We start from the raw sequence: 19,446 nt of genomic DNA on the forward strand, positions 1-19,446 counted from the left end.
ACCTGTGTTTGTCCATTCCAGTAGAATAAAGATGACTCTACAGACCCGTTCTCAGGAGGAAATCCTGGCATCAGACCTCCAGGAAGGAGGCTTTCTTCCAACCCCCTCTGACCCAGCATCAAGCTTCCTTCACTGGGATCACTACAGCTGCCATTTCCCCTGGTGCTCTGGGGAACCTGCTTGGGGCTGAGAAAGGGGCCTGGGAGCTGCTTCATGCCCAGGTACGGAGCCCCAGACCAGGCAGGGATAGCTCCTGTGTCCTTATCCGTCTGAGCTCCTCTGGATAGGGCGGGGATGGGGATGGAAGCTGGGGGGTAGGTTAGGTCAGGAATGGAGTCTTGGGGATAAGAGTTGGTAGATCTTGGGATTATGGATGCTTGAGGGTAAGTCATAAAGACTTTGGGGGCCTGGGTTGAGGAGCTGGTTCTACAGTCATTGGAAAGAGTGGGAGAGGGTCTGGGTCCATTGTTGTGAGTGGGGGCAGGTATGAGACCGTGTGATCTGCTTGGGGCAGTTGTAAGCTGGCTGGAGGGATTGGAGACACGTGGAGCCGTCTTGTCAAACATACAGCTGCCTGAGGGTGTGTGTGTGGTGTGTGTGAGTGTTTGAGTTCTGGATGCGTTATTGGACGGTATGTGTGTGCTGTGTTTGGGGTGTGTGTGACGATGTCCGTTTACCGGCTTTGCAGGAAAACCCTGTGGTATCTGCCGTGGTTGCCATTGTGTATGTTGCCGTGGCTGTTGCCAAGACTGCCTTGGGTCCTGATATGACAGACCTGGATAGGGCTGCCCTGAGAACTGCCTGTTTGCATCTCCAGTCTCAGAGTGGTATAACTCCAGGCTGGGCTGCATGGTTTGGTCAAAGGCCTCAGGGATATTGTTGTTAAAGTTTGGGAGAGGGACAGGGAGAGAGGTGTGGTTATTATGATTTATATTTTGGATGGAGGGTATCCAGGACTCTAGTTGGTTGATAGTATGAGATGTATGTGGGACCATTTGGTTGCCATGGAGATCCGCACCGCTTCCTTGAGTCCATTGCCCTGCAACGGTCTCAGCAGCTCTGGGTAGTGTGTTTGTGTTTACAGACCTCCGTGGCTCTCTCACAGTCCCAGGACTACACCCCAGCCCTTGCTCCACACCACCAACAACTCCATTTTCTAGCAACCTCTGCTCTCCAAAGCTGTTGAGGTTAGAGGTCATGTGTGGACCAGCCAACTGCCATTGGTTCTCACTGTGGGAGCCGTTCTCGCCATTGAACCCCTGGTTGCCTGGCAATATGGAACTCTGGGAGTGAGGGAACCCACGTAGTATGTTTTGATTGGCAGTGATGTGAGCAGAAAGTCTGTTGATTGGCTCAGTGCCCTGTCCCAAGCTGCCTATCACACATCCACCATCACGCTCTCTCATCAGAGCCTCCTCTACGTAGGAGAACACATCATTGGCTAAGATATCATACAGCTCACCCGTCACATCCTGCTGTTCCATGTTGATCCTGAGGAGAGTGCTCTCCCACTCCCTCAGCTCTGTCTCCTCCACCTCCAGCCCCTCCAAGCCCCCCGCCCCCATCTCCCCCAGGATCTCCCCCAGAGAGTCCATCATGGCCTGCGCTGTGGGGTCTCCCCTGCTGGGCCTCTGGGGCCCCTGGAGCTCCCCAGGGACACTCAGCAGAGCGTGGCTGTCCAGGAAGGCTCTCTCCAGGCCTGGGTCCTGGTCCTGGGGGAAGGCTGTGCCTAGGTTGGGGGAAAAGCCCTGGAGGTCCAGGTTAGGGTTAGCGTCCTGGGGCTGAGTATAAACAGAGCGGTCCTGACTGAGTAGGGACCCCAGGAGAGACGCAGGGTCCAGGGGCTTGTCCTCAGGGCTGGAGCCTGGGGGAGTGAGGCCAGGGGGGATGAGTGGTCCTGGAGGCATAACGGCAGTATCCAGAGAGGGACAGGACTCATACAGCAGAGCCTCCCCAGTGGCAAAGTTGAAGGGAAGCTGCATTCTCCGCTGACGCAGGTGCTCCTCGCCCTCTTCGTTTCTGTAGATGGGTGACAAAGGTCAAAGGTCACTAAAACATACCGTATGTAAGCGTATATAAATACCATGGAATGATACAACTATAACTGTTAGGGAGAGTAAATCTTAATATCAACAGTGGACTCACGTTAGGGCTTTCTGTCGAGCAATGATGAAGTCGGGTCTCCCTGCCTTGAAGACGACCCTGGCGTTGGCCTGAACCCACACCCACACACCTGCCTTAGCCAGCAGCCTGAAGATGGTGAAACCAGTCTCTCCTGTCTTTATCACTACAGAGAGATAGAGGAGAGAGAGAGAGAGAGAGAGGGAGTCAGAGTCTGCATCATAGTGAATGTTCGCTTGCGAAATAAAAGATAGAAGCTTTAATAAGATAAGGCTCAGATGTGTGTGTGTGTGTGTGTGTATGTGTAATGAGTAACTACAGTGTAACTCACTTTTGATGTGGTTGTCTGCGCAGTACATCATGTCAGCAGCATGGATGAACTGGTAACCTGAGCCTATAGTGACCAACTCTGTCTCAGAGTAACCCAGCACCACTTTACCTCTGGAGGGGAGAGAACAGACACACGTGCACAAACACGCACACACACACACACACACACACACACATAGCAAAAATATCTCTCAGGGAACAAACATTTGTCCTCTCAAGTTCCCTCTTTATAAGCCTCTGGGAGGGTACTGTGTTCCCAGTGGTGCTATGAGATGTGATGAAGGAGTACATTCAGAGTTTCCCTGTCGTAACGGTACCTAGTATCTATGCCCATGGGGGCGAAGTCGAGTCTGTGTTTGGTCTGGAAAATGAGTGTCTTGGTCCTGATCTCCATGACAGCTGGGGTCTGCATGGGTGTGGCGATGGCAAACAGGGCCAGCTGAGCGGGGACCGAGGCCCCGTCATCCCCCAGCCTTCCCTGGCCTCGAACATACTTTAGATGTCCCTGGAAGTTCAACGCCTAGAGGAGGGAGAGAGTGTTGTATACAATGAATCATTTGAATAGATTTTGGGAGAGTAGATTATGGACAATGTCCATGTCATTAATGGATTAAATGGATAATGTATTTATGTAATATATGGATCTATGGATTATATTTGATATATTAGTCATATCTATTTATTTTCATGCTGTCCTACCAGGAAGCCGGAGGAGTTGTCTAGGAGACAGCGGAAGCGACAGCAGAAGCTTCTCTCTAGGAAGGAGCTGTTCTCTTCAGGGATGTGTTGGGGCAGGTAGCTCATAGACTCACTGTGGGGCCTGCTGCTAGACTGGGTGGCTACAGAGGACATTACCATCAGATACATGTTTGAGATCTTTGGACTGTTCAATCAATAAATAACCAATCACTAAAAGAAACAGCATATTAAGAGGGCTGTGGCGAAAAGCTTGACATACGCATACTCAGGCTGACTGGCTCTACTGGCCTATTTCTATTTTGCCATGTTTATCTAAAGTGTTGGAAAAACTTGTCAATAATCAACTCTAGGATTGCCTATAGTATTCTCTCTGGTATGTAGTCTGGTTTACGCTCAGGTTATGGATGTGTTAGCCCAGAAACTCTAGACCCACTCCAATTTGCATACCGCACCAACAGATCCACAGATGCAATCTCTATCGCACTCCACACTGCCATTTCCCATCTGGACAAAAGGAACACCTATGTGAGAAGGCTATTCATTGACTACAGCTCAGCGTTCAACACCATAGTGCCCACGAAGCTCATCACTAAGCTAAGGACCCTGGGACTAAACACCTCCTTCTACAACTGGATCCTGGACTTCCTGACAGGCCGGCCCCAGGTGGTAAGGGTAGGTAACAACACATCCACCATGCTGATCATCAACACGGGGGCCCCTCAGGGGTGCTGCTCAGTCCCCTCTTGTACTCCCTGTTCACTCATGACTGCACGGCCAGGCACAACTCCAACACCATCATTAAGTTTGCTGATGACACAACAGTGGTAGGCCTGATCACCGACAACGATGAGACAGCCTATAGGGAGGTCAAAGACCTGACCGTGTGGTGCCAGGACAAAAACCTCTCCCTCAACGTGATCAAGACAAAGGAGATGATTGTGGACTATAGGAAAAGGAGGACCGAGCACGCCCCCATTCTCATCGACAAGGCTGTAGTGGAGCAGGTTGAGAGCTTCAAGTTCCTTGGCGTCCACATCACCAACAAACTAACATGGTCCAAGCACACCAAGACGATCGTGAAGAGGGCACGACAAAACTTATCCCCCTCAGGAGACTGAAAAGATTTGGCATGGGTCCTCGGATCCTCAAAAGGTTTTACAGCTGCACCATTAAGAGCATCCTGATGGGTTGCATCACTTCCTGGCATGGCAACTGCTCGGCCTCCGACCGCAAGGCACTACAGAGGGTGGTGCGTACAGCCCAGTACATCACCAGGGCCAAGCTTCCTGCCATCCAGGACCTCTATACCAGGCGATGTCAGAGGAAGGCCCTAAAAATTGTCAAAGACTCCAGCCACCCTAGTAATTGACTGTTCTCTCTGCTACCGCATGGCAAGCAGTGCCGAAGCGCCAAGTCTAGGTCCAAGAGGCTTCTAAACAGCTTCTACCCCCAAGCCATAAGACTCCTGAACAGCTAATCAAATGGCTACACAGAATATTTGTTATTTGCCCATTGCCCTTGATTCTAAGCAATGTTGTGCTGCTATTTTTATTGACTTGGCCAAAGCTTTTGATACGGTAGACCATTCCATTCTTTTGGGCTGGCTAAGGAGTATTAGTGTCTCTAAGGGGTCTTTGGCCTGGTTTGCTAACTACCTCTCTCAAAAGAGTGTATAAAGTCAGAACATCTGCTGTCTCAGCCACTGCCTGTCACCAAGGGAGTACCCCAAGGCTCGATCCTAGGCCCCACGCTCTTCTCAATTTACATCAACAACATAGCTCAGGCTCAGGTTCAGGAGTGGTTAAAAAAAATCACAGCATACACTTAAAATTAACCTTACAAATAGAAGTGTTGGGCGATTTGGAAAGCCACAGTCAGTCAGTCAATAAATAAATAAATAATATAATAATACTCGTAGGAAAGGTTTTCATCTTTAGCTCACAATCTGTGGATACTATACGATTAGAAAGGTTAAAAAATTATGTAAAACATCACAGCACAATTGAAAAATACATGGCACATTTAAACCAAACAAGGGTGGTCTATGGTGATAGGTTGGATGGGCTGAGAGTGGCTAATGGGTAGAATTAAAGAGCTTATGTTTGGTAATATATTATTGTTATGTGATTGCTTATATAAAAGTACCATGTATGCAAAATGTATACATAAAATGTATATGTAGCAGAAAAGCTGTAAAAAAAAACAGAAAGATATTTGTCCTCCAAAGAGGGGGGGTGGTGGTGGAAGGGTTAATACATAAATAAAAAACATAGCTCAGGCAGTAGGAAGCTCTCTCATTCATTTATATGCAGATGATACAGTCCTACACTCAGCTGGCCACTCCCCGGATTTTGTGTTAAACGCTCTACAACAAAGCTTTCTTAGTGTCCAACAAGCTTTCTCTACCCTTAACCTTGTTCTGAACACCTCCAAAACAAAGGTCATGTGGTTTGATAAGAAGAATGCCCCTCTCCCCACAGGTGTGATTACAACATCTGATGGTTTAGAGATTGAATTAGTCACCTCATACAAGTACTTGGGAGTATGGCTAGACGGTACACTGTCCTTCTCTCAGCACATACCAAAGCTGCAGGCTAAAGTTAAATCTAGACTTGGTTTCCTCTATCGTAATCACTCCTCTTTAACCCCAGCTGCCAAACTAATCCAGATTCAGATGACAGATGACCATCCTACCCTTGCTAGATTATGGAGACATAATTTATAGATCGGCAGGTAATGGTGCTCTCGAGCGGCTAGATGTTCTTTACCATTCGGCCATCAGATTTGCCACCAATGCTTCTTATAGGACACATCACTGCACTCTATACTCTTCTGTAAACTGGTCATCTCTGTATACCCGTCACAAGACCTACTGGTTGATGCATATTTATAAAACCCTCTTAGGCCTCCCTCTCCCAGATCTGAGATATCTACTGCAGCCGTCATCCTCCATATACAACACCCGTTCTGCCAGTCACATTCTGTTAAAGGTCCCCAAAGCACACACATCCCTGGGTCGCTCGTCTTCTCAGTTCGCTGCAGCGACTGGACAGTTGTGGCTGATTTGCGTGATGTATTGTTGTCTTTACCTTCTTGCCCTTTGTGCTGTTGTCTGTGCCCAATAATGTTTCTACCATGTTTTGTGCTGCTACCATGTTGTGTTGCTACCATGTTGTTGTCACTTTGTGTTGCTACCATGCTGTGTTGTCATGTATTGCTGCCTTGCTATGTTGTTGTCTTAGGTCTCACTTAATGTAGTGTTGTGCTGTCTCTCTTGCCGTGATGTGTGTTTGGTCCTTTATTTATATATAAACTCAGCAAAAAAAGAAACGTCCCTTTTTCAGGACCCTGTCTAATTCGTAAAAATCCAAATAACTTTACATATCTTCATTGTAAAGGGGTTAAACACTGTTAACCATGCTTGAACATGCACCTGTGGAACCGTAGTTAAGACACTAACAGCTTACAGACAGTAGGCAATTAAGGTCACAGCTATGAAAACTTAGGACACTAAAGAGGCCTTTCTACTGACTCTGAAAAACACCAAAAGAAAGATGCCCAGGGTCTCTGCATTTGTGTGAACGTGCCTTATGCATGCTGCAAGGAGGCATGAGGATTGCAGATGTGGCCAGGGCAATAAATTGCAATGTCCGTACTGTGAGACGCCTAAGACAGCGCTACAGGGAGACAGGATGGACAGTTGATCATCCTCGCAGTGACAGACCACGTGTAACAACACAGGATTGGTACATCCGAACATCACACCTGCAGGACAGGTACAGGATGGCAACAACAACTGCCTGAGTTAAACAAGGAACGCACAATCCCTCCATCAGTGCTCAGACTGTCCGCAATAGGCTGAGAGAGGCTGGACTGAGGGCTTGTAGGCCTGTTGTAAGGCAGGTCCTCACCAGACATCATCAGCAACAACGTCGCCTATGGGAACAAACCCACCGTCGATGGACCAGACAGGACTGGCAAAAAGTGCTCTTCACTGACAAGTCGCGGTTTTCTCTCACCAGGGGTAATGGTCGGATTTGCGTTTATCGTTGAAGGAATGAGCGTTACACCGAGGCTTGTACTCTGTATAGGGATCGATTTGGAGGTGGAGGGTCCGTCATGGTCTGGGGTGGTGTGCCACAGCATCATCGGACCGAGCTTGTTGTCATTGCAGGAAATCTCAACTCTGTGCATTACAGGGAAGACATCCTCCTCCCACATGTGGCACCCTTCCTGCAGGCTCATCCTGACATAACCCTCCAGCATGAAAATGCCACCAGCTATACTGCTCTTTCTGTGCGTGATTTCCTGCAAGACAGGAATGTCAGTGTTCTGCCATGGCCAGTGATGAGCCAGGATCTCAATCCCATTGAGCACGTCTGGGACCTGTTGGATCGGAGGGTGAGGGCTAGGGCCATTGCCCCCAGAAATGTCCGGGAACTTGCAGGTGCCTTGGTGGAAGAGTGGGGTAACATCTCACAGCAAGAACTGGCAAATCTGGTGCAGTCCATGAGGAGGTGATGCATTGCAGTACTTAATGCAGCTGGTGGCCACACCAGATACTGACTGTTACTTTTTGATTTGATCCCCCTTTGTTCAGGGACACATTATTCAATTTCTGTTAGTCACATGTCTGTGGAACTTGTTCACTTTATGTCTCAGTTGTTGAATCTTGTTCATACAAATATTTACACATGTTAAGTTTGCTGAAAATAAATGCAGTTGAGAGTGAGAGGAAGTTTCTTTTTTTGCTGAGTTTATATATACAGTTGAAGTCAGAAGTTTACATACACTTAGGTTGGAGTCATTAAAACTCGTTTTTCAACCACTCCACAAATTTCTTGTTAACAAACTACAGTTTTGGCAAGTTGGTTAGGACATCTACTTTGTGCATGACACAAGTAATTTTTCCAACAATTGTTTACAGACAGATTATTTCACTTACAATTCACTATATCACAATTCCAGTGGGTCAGAAGTTTACATACACTAAGTTGACTGTGCCTTTAAACAGCTTGGAAAATTCCAGAAAATTATGTCATGGCTTTAGAAGCTTCTCATAGGCTAATTGACATAATTTGAGTCAAATGGAGGTGTACCTGTGGATGTATTTCAAGGCCTACCTTCAAACTCAGTGCCTATTTGCTTGACATCGTGGGAAAATCAAAAGAAATTGGCCAAGACCTAAGAAAAAAATTTGTAGACCTCCACAAGTCTGGTTCATCCTTGGGAGCATTTTCCAAACGCCTGAAGGTACCATGTTCATCTGTACAAACAATAGTACGCAAGAATAAACACCATGGGACCACACAGCCATTATACCGCTCAGGGAAGAAGACGCGTTCTGTCTCCTAGAGATGAACGTACTTTGATGCGAAAAGTGCAAATCAATCCTAGAACAACAGCAAAGGACCTTGTGAAGATCCTGGAGGAAACAGGTACAAAGTATCTATATCCACAGTAAAACGAGTTCTATATCGACATAACCTGAAAGGCCGCTCAGCAAGGAAGAAGCCACTGCTCCAAAACTACCATAAAAAAGCCAGACCGGTTTGCAACTGCACATGGGGACAAAGATCGTACTTTTTGGAGAAATGTCCTCTGGTCTGATGAAACAAAAATAGAACTGTTTGGCCATAATGACCATCGTTATGTTTGGAGGAAAAAGGGGGAGGCTTGCAAGCCTAAGAACACCGTCCCAACCGTGAAGCACGGGGGTGGCAGCATCATGTTGAGAAGGTGCTTTGCTGCAGGAGGGACTGGTGCACTTCACAAAATAGATGGCATCATGAGGAGGAAAATGTCAGGAATTGTGAAAAACTGGCTAAGGTGTATGTAAACTTCCAACTTCAACTGTATGTATATATATATATATATATTATATATAATATTTTTTTATCCCCCGTCCCCGCAGGAGGCCTTTTGCTAGGCTGTCATTGTAAATAATAATTTGTTATTAACTGACTTGCCAAGTTAAATAAAGGTTCAATAAAATAAATAAATAAATATACTGAACATACCATCTGGTCCGGCCTCTGAGTCGGTCTGGTTGGGCTTGAGGGTGAAGGGAAGCTGACACCTGAACATGGCTCTGTCATCCATGTGTATCAGCTCATACACACACTGGTGCACCACATCAGACTGGACAGAAATATACCGTACCAGTCAAAGGTATTGACACACCTACTCATTCAAGGGGTTTTCTTTATTTTTACTATTTTCTACATTGTAGAATAATAGTGAAGATATCAACACTATGAAATAACAAGTATGAAATCATGTAGTCACCAAAAGTGTTAGTGTTAAACAAATCAAAATATGTTTTATATTTGAGATTCTTCAAAGTAGCCACCCTTTGCCTTGATGACAGCTTTGTACACTCTTGGCATTCTCTCAACCAGCTTCACGAGGAATGCTTTTCCAACAGTCTTGAAGGAGTTCCCAGATATGATGAGCACTTTTTGGCTGCTTTTCCTTCACTCTGCGGTCCAACTCATTCCAAACCATCTCAATTGGGTTGAGGTCGGGTGATTGGGGAGGCCAGATCATCTGATGCAGCAGTCCATCACTCTCCTTCTTTGTCAAATAGCCCTTACACAGCCTGGAGGTGTGTTGGGTCATTGTCCTGTTGAAAAACAAATGATAGTCCCACTAAGCACAAACCTGATGGGATGGCGTATCGCTGCAGAATGCTGTGGTAGCCATGCTGGTTAAGTGCGCCTTGAATTCTAAATAAATCACTGACAGTGTCACCAGCAAAGCACCCCCATACCATCACACCTCCTCCTCCATGCTTCACGGTGGGAACCACACATGCAGATACCATCTGTTCACCTACTCTGCGTCTCACAAAGATACGGCTGTTGGAACCAAAAATCTTAAATTTAGACTCATCAGACCAAAGAACAGATTTCCACCGATCTAATGTCCATTGCTCGTGTTTCTTGGCCCAAGCAAGTCTCTTCTTATTATTGGTGTCCTCTAGTAGTGGTTTCTTTGCAGCAATTCGACCATGAAGGCCTGATTGACGCAGTCTCCTCTGAACAGTTGATGTTGAGATTTGTCTGTTACTTGAACTCTGTGAAACATTTATTTGGGCTGCAATTTCTGAGGCTGGTAACTCTAATGAACTTATCCTCTGCAGCAGAAGTAAATCTGGGTCTTCCTTTCCTGGGGCGATCCTCATGAGAGCCAGTTTCATCATAGCGCTTCATGGTTTTTGCGACTGCACTTGAAGAAAATGTAAAAGTTCTTGAGATTTTCTGGGTTGATTGACTTTCATGTCTTAAAGTAATGATGGACTGTTGTTTCTCTTTGCTTATTTCAGCTGTTCTTGCCATAATATGGACTTGGTCTTTTACCAAATAGGGCTATCTTCTGTATACCATCCCTACCTTGTCACAACACAACTGATTGTCTCAAATGCATTAAGGAAAAAAAATCCACAAATGATCTTAACAAGGCTCACCTGTTAATAGAAATGCATACCACCTTATGAATCTGGTTGAGAGAATGCCTATAGTGTGCAAAGCGGTCATCTAGGCAAAGGGTGGCTACTTTGAGGAATATAAAATACACTGCTCAAAAAAATAAAGGGAACACTTAAACAACACAATGTAACTCCAAGTCAATCACACTTATGTGAAATCAAACTGTCCACTTAGGAAGCAACACTGATTGACAATAAATTTCACATGCTGTTGTACAAATGGAATAGACAACAGGTGGAAATTATAGGCAATTAGCAAGACACCCCCAATAAAGGAGTGGTTCTGCAGGTGGGGACCACAGACCACTTCTCAGTTCCTATGCTTCCTGGCTGATGTTTTGTTCACTTTTGAATGCTGGCGGTGCTTTCACTCTAGTGGTAGCATGAGACGGAGTCTACAACCCACACAAGTGGCTCAGGTAGTGCAGCTCATCCAGGATGGCACATCAATGCGAGCTGTGGCAAGAAGGTTTGCTGTGTCTGTCAGCGTAGTGTCCAGAGCATGGAGGCGCTACCAGGAGACAGGCCAGTACATCAGGAGACGTGGAGGAGGCCGTAGGAGGGCAACAACCCAGCAGCAGGACGGCTACCTCTGCCTTTGTGCAAGGAGGAGCAGGAGAAGCACTGCCAGAGCCCTGCAAAATGACCTCCAGCAGGCCACAAATGTGCATGTGTCTGCTCAAACGGTCAGAAACAGACTCCATGAGGGTGGTATGAGGGCCCGACGTCCACAGGTGGGGGTTGTGCTTACAGCCCAACACCGTGCAGGACGTTTGGCATTTGCCAGAGAACATCAAGATTGGCAAATTCGCCACTGGCGCCCTGTGCTCTTCACAGATGAAAGCAGGTTCACACTGAGCACGTGACAGACATGACAGAGTCTGGAGACGCCGTGGAGAACGTTCTGCTGCCTGCAACATCCTCCAGCATGACCGGTTTGGCGTTGGGTCAGTCATGGGGGGGTGGCATTTCTTTGGGGGGCCGCACAGCCCTCCATGTGCTCGCCAGAGGTAGCCTGACTGCCATTGGGTACCGAGATGAGATCCTCAGACCCCTTGTGAGACCATATGCTGGTGCGGTTGGACCTGGGTTCCTCCTAATGCAAGACAATGCTAGACCTCATGTGGCTGGAGTGTGTCAGCAGTTCCTGCAAGAGGAAGGCATTGATGCTATGGACTGGCCCGCCCGTTCCCCAGACCTGAATCCAATTGAGCACATCTGGGACATCATGTCTCGCTCCATCCACCAACGCCACGTTGCACCACAGACTGTCCAGGAGTTGGCGGATGCTTTAGTCCAGGTCTGGGAGGAGAGCATGCCCATGCCCAGGTGTTGTAGGGAGGTCATACAGGCACGTGGAGGCCACACACACTACTGAGCCTCATTTTGACTTGTTTTAAGGACATTACATCAGTTGGATCAGCCTATAGTGTGGTTTTCCACTTTAATTTTGAGTGTGACTCCAAATCCAGACCTCCATGGGTTGATAAATTGGATTTCCATTGATTATTTTTGTGTGATTTTGTTGTCAGCACATTCAACTATGTAAAGAAAAAAGTATTTAATAAGATTATTTCTTTCATTCAGATCTAGGATGTGTTGTTTAAGTGTTCCCTTTATTTTTTAGAGCAAGATATATTTTGATTTGTTTAACACTTTTTTGGTTACTACATGATTCCATATGTGTTATTTCATAGTGTTGATGTCTTCACTATTATTCTACAATGTAGAAAATAGTAAAAATAAGAAAAACCCTTGAATGAGTAGGTGTGTCCAAACTTTTGACTGGTACTGTGTACAATACTAAACACATTAATAGCCGGAGTGATATTCAGAATCCTCAAAGTCCAGTTAGTCCTAAATTATGAGATAGAAAGCAGCCTGAGTTGTCAAAATCCTATAATCAATAATCCTACAGTGCCTAAGGAAAGTATTTAGACCCCTTGACTTTTACCACATTTTGTTACGTTACAACCTTATTCTAAAATTGATTAAATCTATCTTTCTTCATCAATCTACACACAATACTCATAAGGACAAAGCGAAAACAGGTTTTTATTTAAAAAAAATTAAAACAGAAATACCTTAGCTACATAAGTATTCAGATCCTTTGCTATGACACTCGAAATTGAGCTCAGGTCCATCCTGTTTCCATTGATCATCCTTGAGATGTTTCTACAACTTGATTGGAGTCCACGTGTAGTAAATAAATTCAATTGATAGGATATGATTTGGAAAGGCACACAGTCTATATAAGACGGTCCTGTCTATATAAGGTCCCACAGTTGGCAGTGCGTGTCAGAGTAAAATCCAAGCAATGAGTTCGAAGAAATTGTCCGTAGAGCTCCGAGACAGGATTGTGTCGAGGCACAGATCTATGGAACGGTAGCAAAACATTTCTTCAGCATTAAAGGTCCCCAAGATCACAGTGGCCTATATCATTCTTAAATGGTAGAAGTTTGGGACCACCAAGACTCTTCCTAGAGCTGACTGCCGGGCCAAACTGAGCAATCCGGGGAGAAGGGCCTTGGTCAGGGAGGTGACCAAAAACCTGATGGTCACTCTGACAGAGCTCCAGAGTACCTCTGTGGAGATGGGAGAACCTTCCAGAAGGACAACCATCTCTGCAGCACTCCACCAATCAGGCCTTTATGGTAGAGTGGCCAGACGGAAGCCACTCCTCAATAAAAGGCACATGACAGCCCTCTTAGAGTTTGCCAAAAAGCACCTAAAGGACTCTCAGACTATGAGAAACAAGATTATCTGGTCTGATGAACCCGCGAATTAACTCTTTGGCCTGAATGCCAAGCGTCATGTCTGGAGGAAACCTGGCACCATGAAACATGATGGTGGCAGCATCATGCTGTGGGGATGTTTTTCAGCGGCAGGGACTGGGAGACTAGTCAGGGTCGAGGGAAAGATGAACGGAGTAAAGTACAGAGAGATCCTTGACGAAAACCTGCTCCAGTGCGCTCAGGACCTCAGACTGGGGCGAAGGTTCACCTTCCAACAGGACACCGACCCTAAGCACACAGCCAAGTCAACGCAGGAGTGGCTTCGGGACAAGTCTATGAATGTCCTTGAGTGGCCCAGCCAGAGCCCGGACTTGAACCCGATCAAACATCTCTGGAGAGACCTGAAAATAGCTTTGCAGCGACACTCCCCATCCAACCTGACAGCTTGAGAGGACCTGCAGAGAAGAATGGGAGAAACTCCCCAAAAAGAAGACTGGAGGCTGTAATCGCTGCCAAAGGTGCTTCAACAAAGTACTGAGTAAAGGGTCTAAATACTTATGTAAATGTGATATTTCAGTTTTGTATTTTTTAATGTAAATTTTTTTTGCTTTGTCATTATGGGGTATTGTGTGTAGATTGATATTTAATCCATTTTAGAATAAAGCTGTAATGTAACAAAATTTTGAAAAAGTCAAGGGTTCTGAATACTTTCTGAATGCACTGTATAAGCATAATCAATAAGTAATAATCATGTTGTACCTGGTGGAACCCCAGGTAGTCCTGGATGGTTGGAGAAGCGTAGAAGATAGAGCCATCAGTGTTGACCACCAGGACAAAACCATTCAGAGCCTACAGAGAGAGAGAGCACATGAGAAACCCATTCACACACACACATATATTCATGCACACATACGCACGTACACACACACCACACATACACACACAAGCATGGACACAAACAACCATTGTAATCCTAGGGTGGACCGTCTAAGCATTTTTTGGGGTAGTCAAAGTCCAAACAGTGTAAAACGTTTGGTAAAAAGCTTTCAGTGTAAACTTAAATGACTAAAATCAGATATAAAGTATGTGGAACAGATAATGGATCTACATATATTTTTAGAATATAATCTTTGTGAACTAACAATCATCAAAATAAAATAAAAGTCAGGGAAATATGAAAATGATCAAAACAATTAATTTAGCAGTACTAATTTTGTTATGTTTGAGCAGACGAACACAGCAATAGCCATGGCAAAATGCATGAAATTACCTTTATAACTGCAAAATCCTGTCTCAGCATCATGGCAAAATATGTCAAATTACAGGAAATTACCTTCTCTCAGATGCATAGCAAAATGTGTAGAATTGTAGGAAATGTGCTTTAAAATGCAAAGATTTCTCTACACCGCCAAGATGGGCGTCTCTAAAATGCTAAAATACAATTTAGCCGCACCGACAGCCAACTGCGCTCATTGCCACGCCCCCTGTCACACCCCCACCTAAGCCACTTTTTGATGCAGAAAAACCCTACACACACACACACACACACACACACACACACACACACACACTGTATACCTGCAGCAGTAGGTTTCCCTCGGAGAGGCTGACTCCGTCTATAGAAGTGGCTGTCCGTCCGTTCCTCCAGTTCCCACTGAGGGGGGGGGCGGGCCACTCACACTTCTTCTGGAGGGTCGCTGGAACACAGGAGAGGAGAACATGGCTTAGTTCTTAGTCCTTAGATTCACTTCTTAGTCCTTAGATTTACTTCTAGGTTCTTGGATTTACTTCTTAGTTCTTAGATTCACTTCTTAGTCCTTAGATTTACTTATTTGTTCTTAGTCCTTAGCAGTGTTTCCGCTGCAATCAATGCCGCCACGCCCCCAAAATATGGAACATGAAAAAATAGTACCTCTTATAACAGCTAATGGACAATGCCATGGCGATGGTAACTGGACTAATCTAATGTCACAGAAAATGTAACTGAAAAAAGGATTGTGTATTTTTGAAGATGCTGGAACAGTCCACATTTACTTTCCCTCTGCAATCAAAACAAGTAATGACTATAAAAACCAGACAACCCCATAGTAGAATAGTTTATCTATTTACCTAATCGGCATGCTGTTGTGTGTTCTATGCGAGATAAATATTCCTCTCGATGGCGCATTTAAGTTACGAGTGCCATAGGGAGGGAATTCCCAGAATCGAATTTAGTCTGATCAAGACAAAGGAGATGATTGTGGACTACAGGAAAAAGAGGACCGAGCATGCCTCCATTCTCATCGACGGGGCTGCAGTGGAGCAGGTTGAGAGCTTCAAGTTCCTTGGTGTCCACATGACCAACAAACTAGCATGGTCCAAACACACCAAGACAGTCGTGAAGAGGGCACGACAAAGCCTATTCACCCTCAGGAGACTGAAAAGATTTGGCTTGGGTCCTCAGATCCTCAAAAGGTTCTACAGCTGCACCATCAAGAGCATCCTGACTGGTTGCATCACTGCCTGGTATGGCAACTGCTCGGCCTCCGTACATCACTGGGGCCAAGCTTCTTGCCATCCAGGACCTCTATACCAGGCGGTGTCAGAGGAAGGCCCTAAAAATTGTCAAAGACTCAAGCCACCCTAGTCATGGACTGTTCTCTCTGTACCGCACGACAAGCGTTAGCGGAGCGCCAAGTCTAAGTCACTGCCAAGTGTAAGAGGAGACCTTGAAAATTTTAGCCCTTCGGCTGCTGCCATAGAAGTGCCCATCCAAGAAGGCTCAAGGTCATTGGCCACAGATAAAATGACGTCAAATCACATGATATGTACCGTAGCTTTGATTGGACTGATCATGTCAACATCATATTTCCACAATCTTAGCTAGCAGTCATCATCATGAATCAGGTCGACAATCTACTGGCAAATACTTTTTAATCCTTGTCATATGAAGAGAAATAATGAAGGGAAATTATAGATGAAACGTATCGGTGCAAATCGGCCATTGGACATAAACATTACACAACAAGTTGGAAATCGTAAATTCAACAAGTGGTTTGGAAGGAATCAGCGACAGTGGCTCTTTGGTTCCAAGTCTGGGATTAAGGGGCTCTTTTCCAAATACAAAATGATAAAACATTCAACATTGGCCATGCTGTCAATGAAGGATGATTTGTGCCACACTCAAAACAACTGTTAACTCTGAGGACCACCGCGCCACCTTCCTGTTCAAGTGAGCACAGCATGAACAATGTGAGTCCAAAAATGTATTGTATGCTGCTTCATAAATGATGTAATATGGCAGGGAGATATATATACTGTATACAGTCGTGGCCAAAAGTTTTGGGAATGATACAAATATTAATTTTCACAAAGTCTGCTGCCTCAGTTTGTATGATGGCAATTTGCATATACTCCAGAATGTTATGAAGAGTGATCAGATGAATTGCAATTAATTTCAAAGTCCCTCTTTGCCATGCAAATGAACTGAATCCCCCCCAAAAATGTCCACTGCATTTCAGCCCTGCCACAAAAGGACCAGCTGACATCATGTCAGTGATTCTCTCGTTAACACAGGTGTGAGTGTTGACGAGGACAAGTCTGGAGATCACTCTGTCATGCTGATTGAGTAACAGACTGGAAGCTTCAAAAGGAGGGTGGTGCTTGGAATCATTGTTCTTCCTCTGTCAACCATGGTTATCTGCAAGGAAACACGTGCCGTCATCATTGCTTTGCACAAAAAGGGCTTCACAGGCAAGGATATTGCTGCCAGTAAGATTGCACCTAAATCAACCATTTATCGGATCGTCAACAACCTCAAGAAGAGCGGTTCAATTGTTGTGAAGAAGGCTTCAGGGCGCTCAAGAAAGTCCAGCAAGCGCCAGGACCGTCTCCTAAAGTTGATTCAGCTGCGGGATCGGGGCACCACCAGTACAGAGCTTGCTCAGGAATGGCAGCAGGCAGGTGTGAGTGTATCTGCACGCACAGTGAGGCAAAGACTTTTGGAGGATGGCCTGGTGTCAAGAAGGACAGCAAAGAAGCCACTTCTCTCCAGGAAAAACATCAGGGACATACTGATATTCTGCAAAAGGTACAGGGATTGGACTGCTGAGGACTGGGGTAAAGTCATTTTATCTGATGAATCCCCTTCCGATTGTTTGGGTCATCCGGAAAAAAGCTTGTCCAGAGAAGACAAGGTGAGCGCCCTCATCAGTCCTGTGTCATGCCAACAGTAAAGCATCCTGAGACCATTCATGTGTGGGGTTGCTTCTCAGCCAAGGGAGTGGGCTCACTCACAATTTTGCCTAAGAACACAGCCATGAATAAACAATGGTACAAACACATCCTCCGAGACCAACTTCTACCAACCATCCAGGAACAGTTTGGTGACAAACAATGCCTTTTCCAGCATGATGGAGCACCTTGCCATAAGGCAAAAGTGATAACTAAGTGGCTCGGGGAACAAAACATCAATATTTTGGGTCCATGGCCAGGAAACTCCCCAGACCTTAATCCCATTGAGAACTTGTGGTCAATCCTCAAGAGGCGGTGGACAAACAAAAACCCACAAATTCTGACAAACTCCAAGCATTGATTATGCAAGAATGGGCTGCCATCAGTCAGGATGTGGCCCAGAAGTTCATTTATTGCAGACATCTTGGAAAAGAAGGGTCAACACTGAAAATATTGACTCTTTGCAACAACTTCATGTAATTGTCAATAAAAGCCTTTGACACTTATGAAATGCTTGTAATTATACTTCAGTATTCCATAGTAACATCTGACAAAAATATCTAAAGACACTGAGCAGCAAACTTTGTGGAAATTAATATTTGTGTCATTCTCAAAACTTTTAGCCACGACTGTATATATACTGTAGCTAAGAAAGTAATACTAAGTGTATGTTGTGTAGAAAGATGTTAGTAGCCCATGTGCCTCACCCTAATAATTTGGCCTATTTACCCCTCTTAGTTTTCGCCTACTGTTCTAACTGTAGCCTATAACTTGTTTTAGAGAAATGTAATCATTCAATATTGTAAGAGCTTTCATTGTCTGCTTATATGCCCCCTTTATTTATCCTATGGTTCTGACTTGGTGTACAGGGAGAATACTGTAAGAATGGCCCATGTTCTGAATTCTGTCCCTGTACATTTCAAAAGTGCTAAACAAATAATTATATTGACTAACGTTACATCCGTCCTAGCTCACTCATTAATTAATGTCTTAATCAAAATTACGGATTGCCTCTTATCCACTCGTTGTCTCCCTGTGCCATAGTTTGTACATCTCAATTGTCATTCGAAACAACATTTGTTTAAACAAGTCAGCCATATCAGCTATGTTTTTAAAAGGCAGTAAATGAGGCTGAATGAACTGTTGATAGCCAGGTGTAGCAGTGGTAAGATGTTGGGACAGCTTTATGTAGGCCCTAACAGTTTGTGGGCACCGCTTGTCACTGTTATAGTGCAATTAATGTATTGTTTAGTGTTGTGTTGTGTAGTGGCTTTGCTGGCATGCATCCCACTTTTTTCTTTTTTGCCCCACCAAGATTTATATGCTAAAATCGCCACTGGTTACATTTATTAAGTAGGCTACTCAAACTTTTACCAGCCGCATCGGTTTACACTTTATATGGCCTGTGTATGTTATAATAAACGAAAGCTTCAAATAATTAACTGAATTATCTAAAACAAATAGGCCTACCTGCTTGCACTATGTGCAGGCTGTGTAACCATCTACCCCGTTGTTGTCCTTCCAAACTGGGGATTGCCCTCGCGCAGCACCTGTTGCCACAATGATGTTGTAGCCTCTTCACTGATCATAACCTTTCTTTTTATTTCTCCGGTAAGGCCTATGTTGGCCATTTTAGCGTGAGCTAGGCTATCCAGTGAAGTTGGCCATTTTAGCGTGAGCTAGGCTATCCAGTGAAAGTGAACTTGGCAACATGTCTTATTTTCACATGGGGAGAGGGAACATAAGCTCTGCGCGTGGACAAATTAGAATGTTTTAGCACCACACAAATAAGGGACAGTTCACGGCTCCACACACTCACTCTTAAAACTTCTTAAGGCTAGGGGGCAGTATTTTGACATC

At 45.2% G+C, this 19,446-nt stretch overlaps 1 protein-coding gene across 1 annotated transcript in view; it reads right to left on the minus strand.

The window, feature by feature from the left end:
* LOC115149310 (aryl hydrocarbon receptor) overlaps positions 1-19,446 on the minus strand; it is a 95,189-nt gene that overhangs the window by 312 nt on the left and 75,431 nt on the right. The window contains exons 3-10 of the mRNA XM_029692063.1: positions 14,953-15,071; positions 14,134-14,223; positions 9,171-9,291; positions 3,151-3,290; positions 2,769-2,971; positions 2,453-2,562; positions 2,146-2,287; positions 3-2,019 (exon numbers count right to left, since the gene is read on the minus strand). Coding sequence (XP_029547923.1) covers positions 3-2,019; positions 2,146-2,287; positions 2,453-2,562; positions 2,769-2,971; positions 3,151-3,290; positions 9,171-9,291; positions 14,134-14,223; positions 14,953-15,071 — 2,942 coding nt within the window. The remainder of the gene's footprint in view (positions 1-2; positions 2,020-2,145; positions 2,288-2,452; positions 2,563-2,768; positions 2,972-3,150; positions 3,291-9,170; positions 9,292-14,133; positions 14,224-14,952; positions 15,072-19,446) is intronic.

Source organism: Salmo trutta, chromosome 15 (assembly GCF_901001165.1).
Source record: "Salmo trutta chromosome 15, fSalTru1.1, whole genome shotgun sequence".
NCBI classification, from domain to species: Eukaryota; Metazoa; Chordata; class Actinopteri; order Salmoniformes; family Salmonidae; genus Salmo; species Salmo trutta.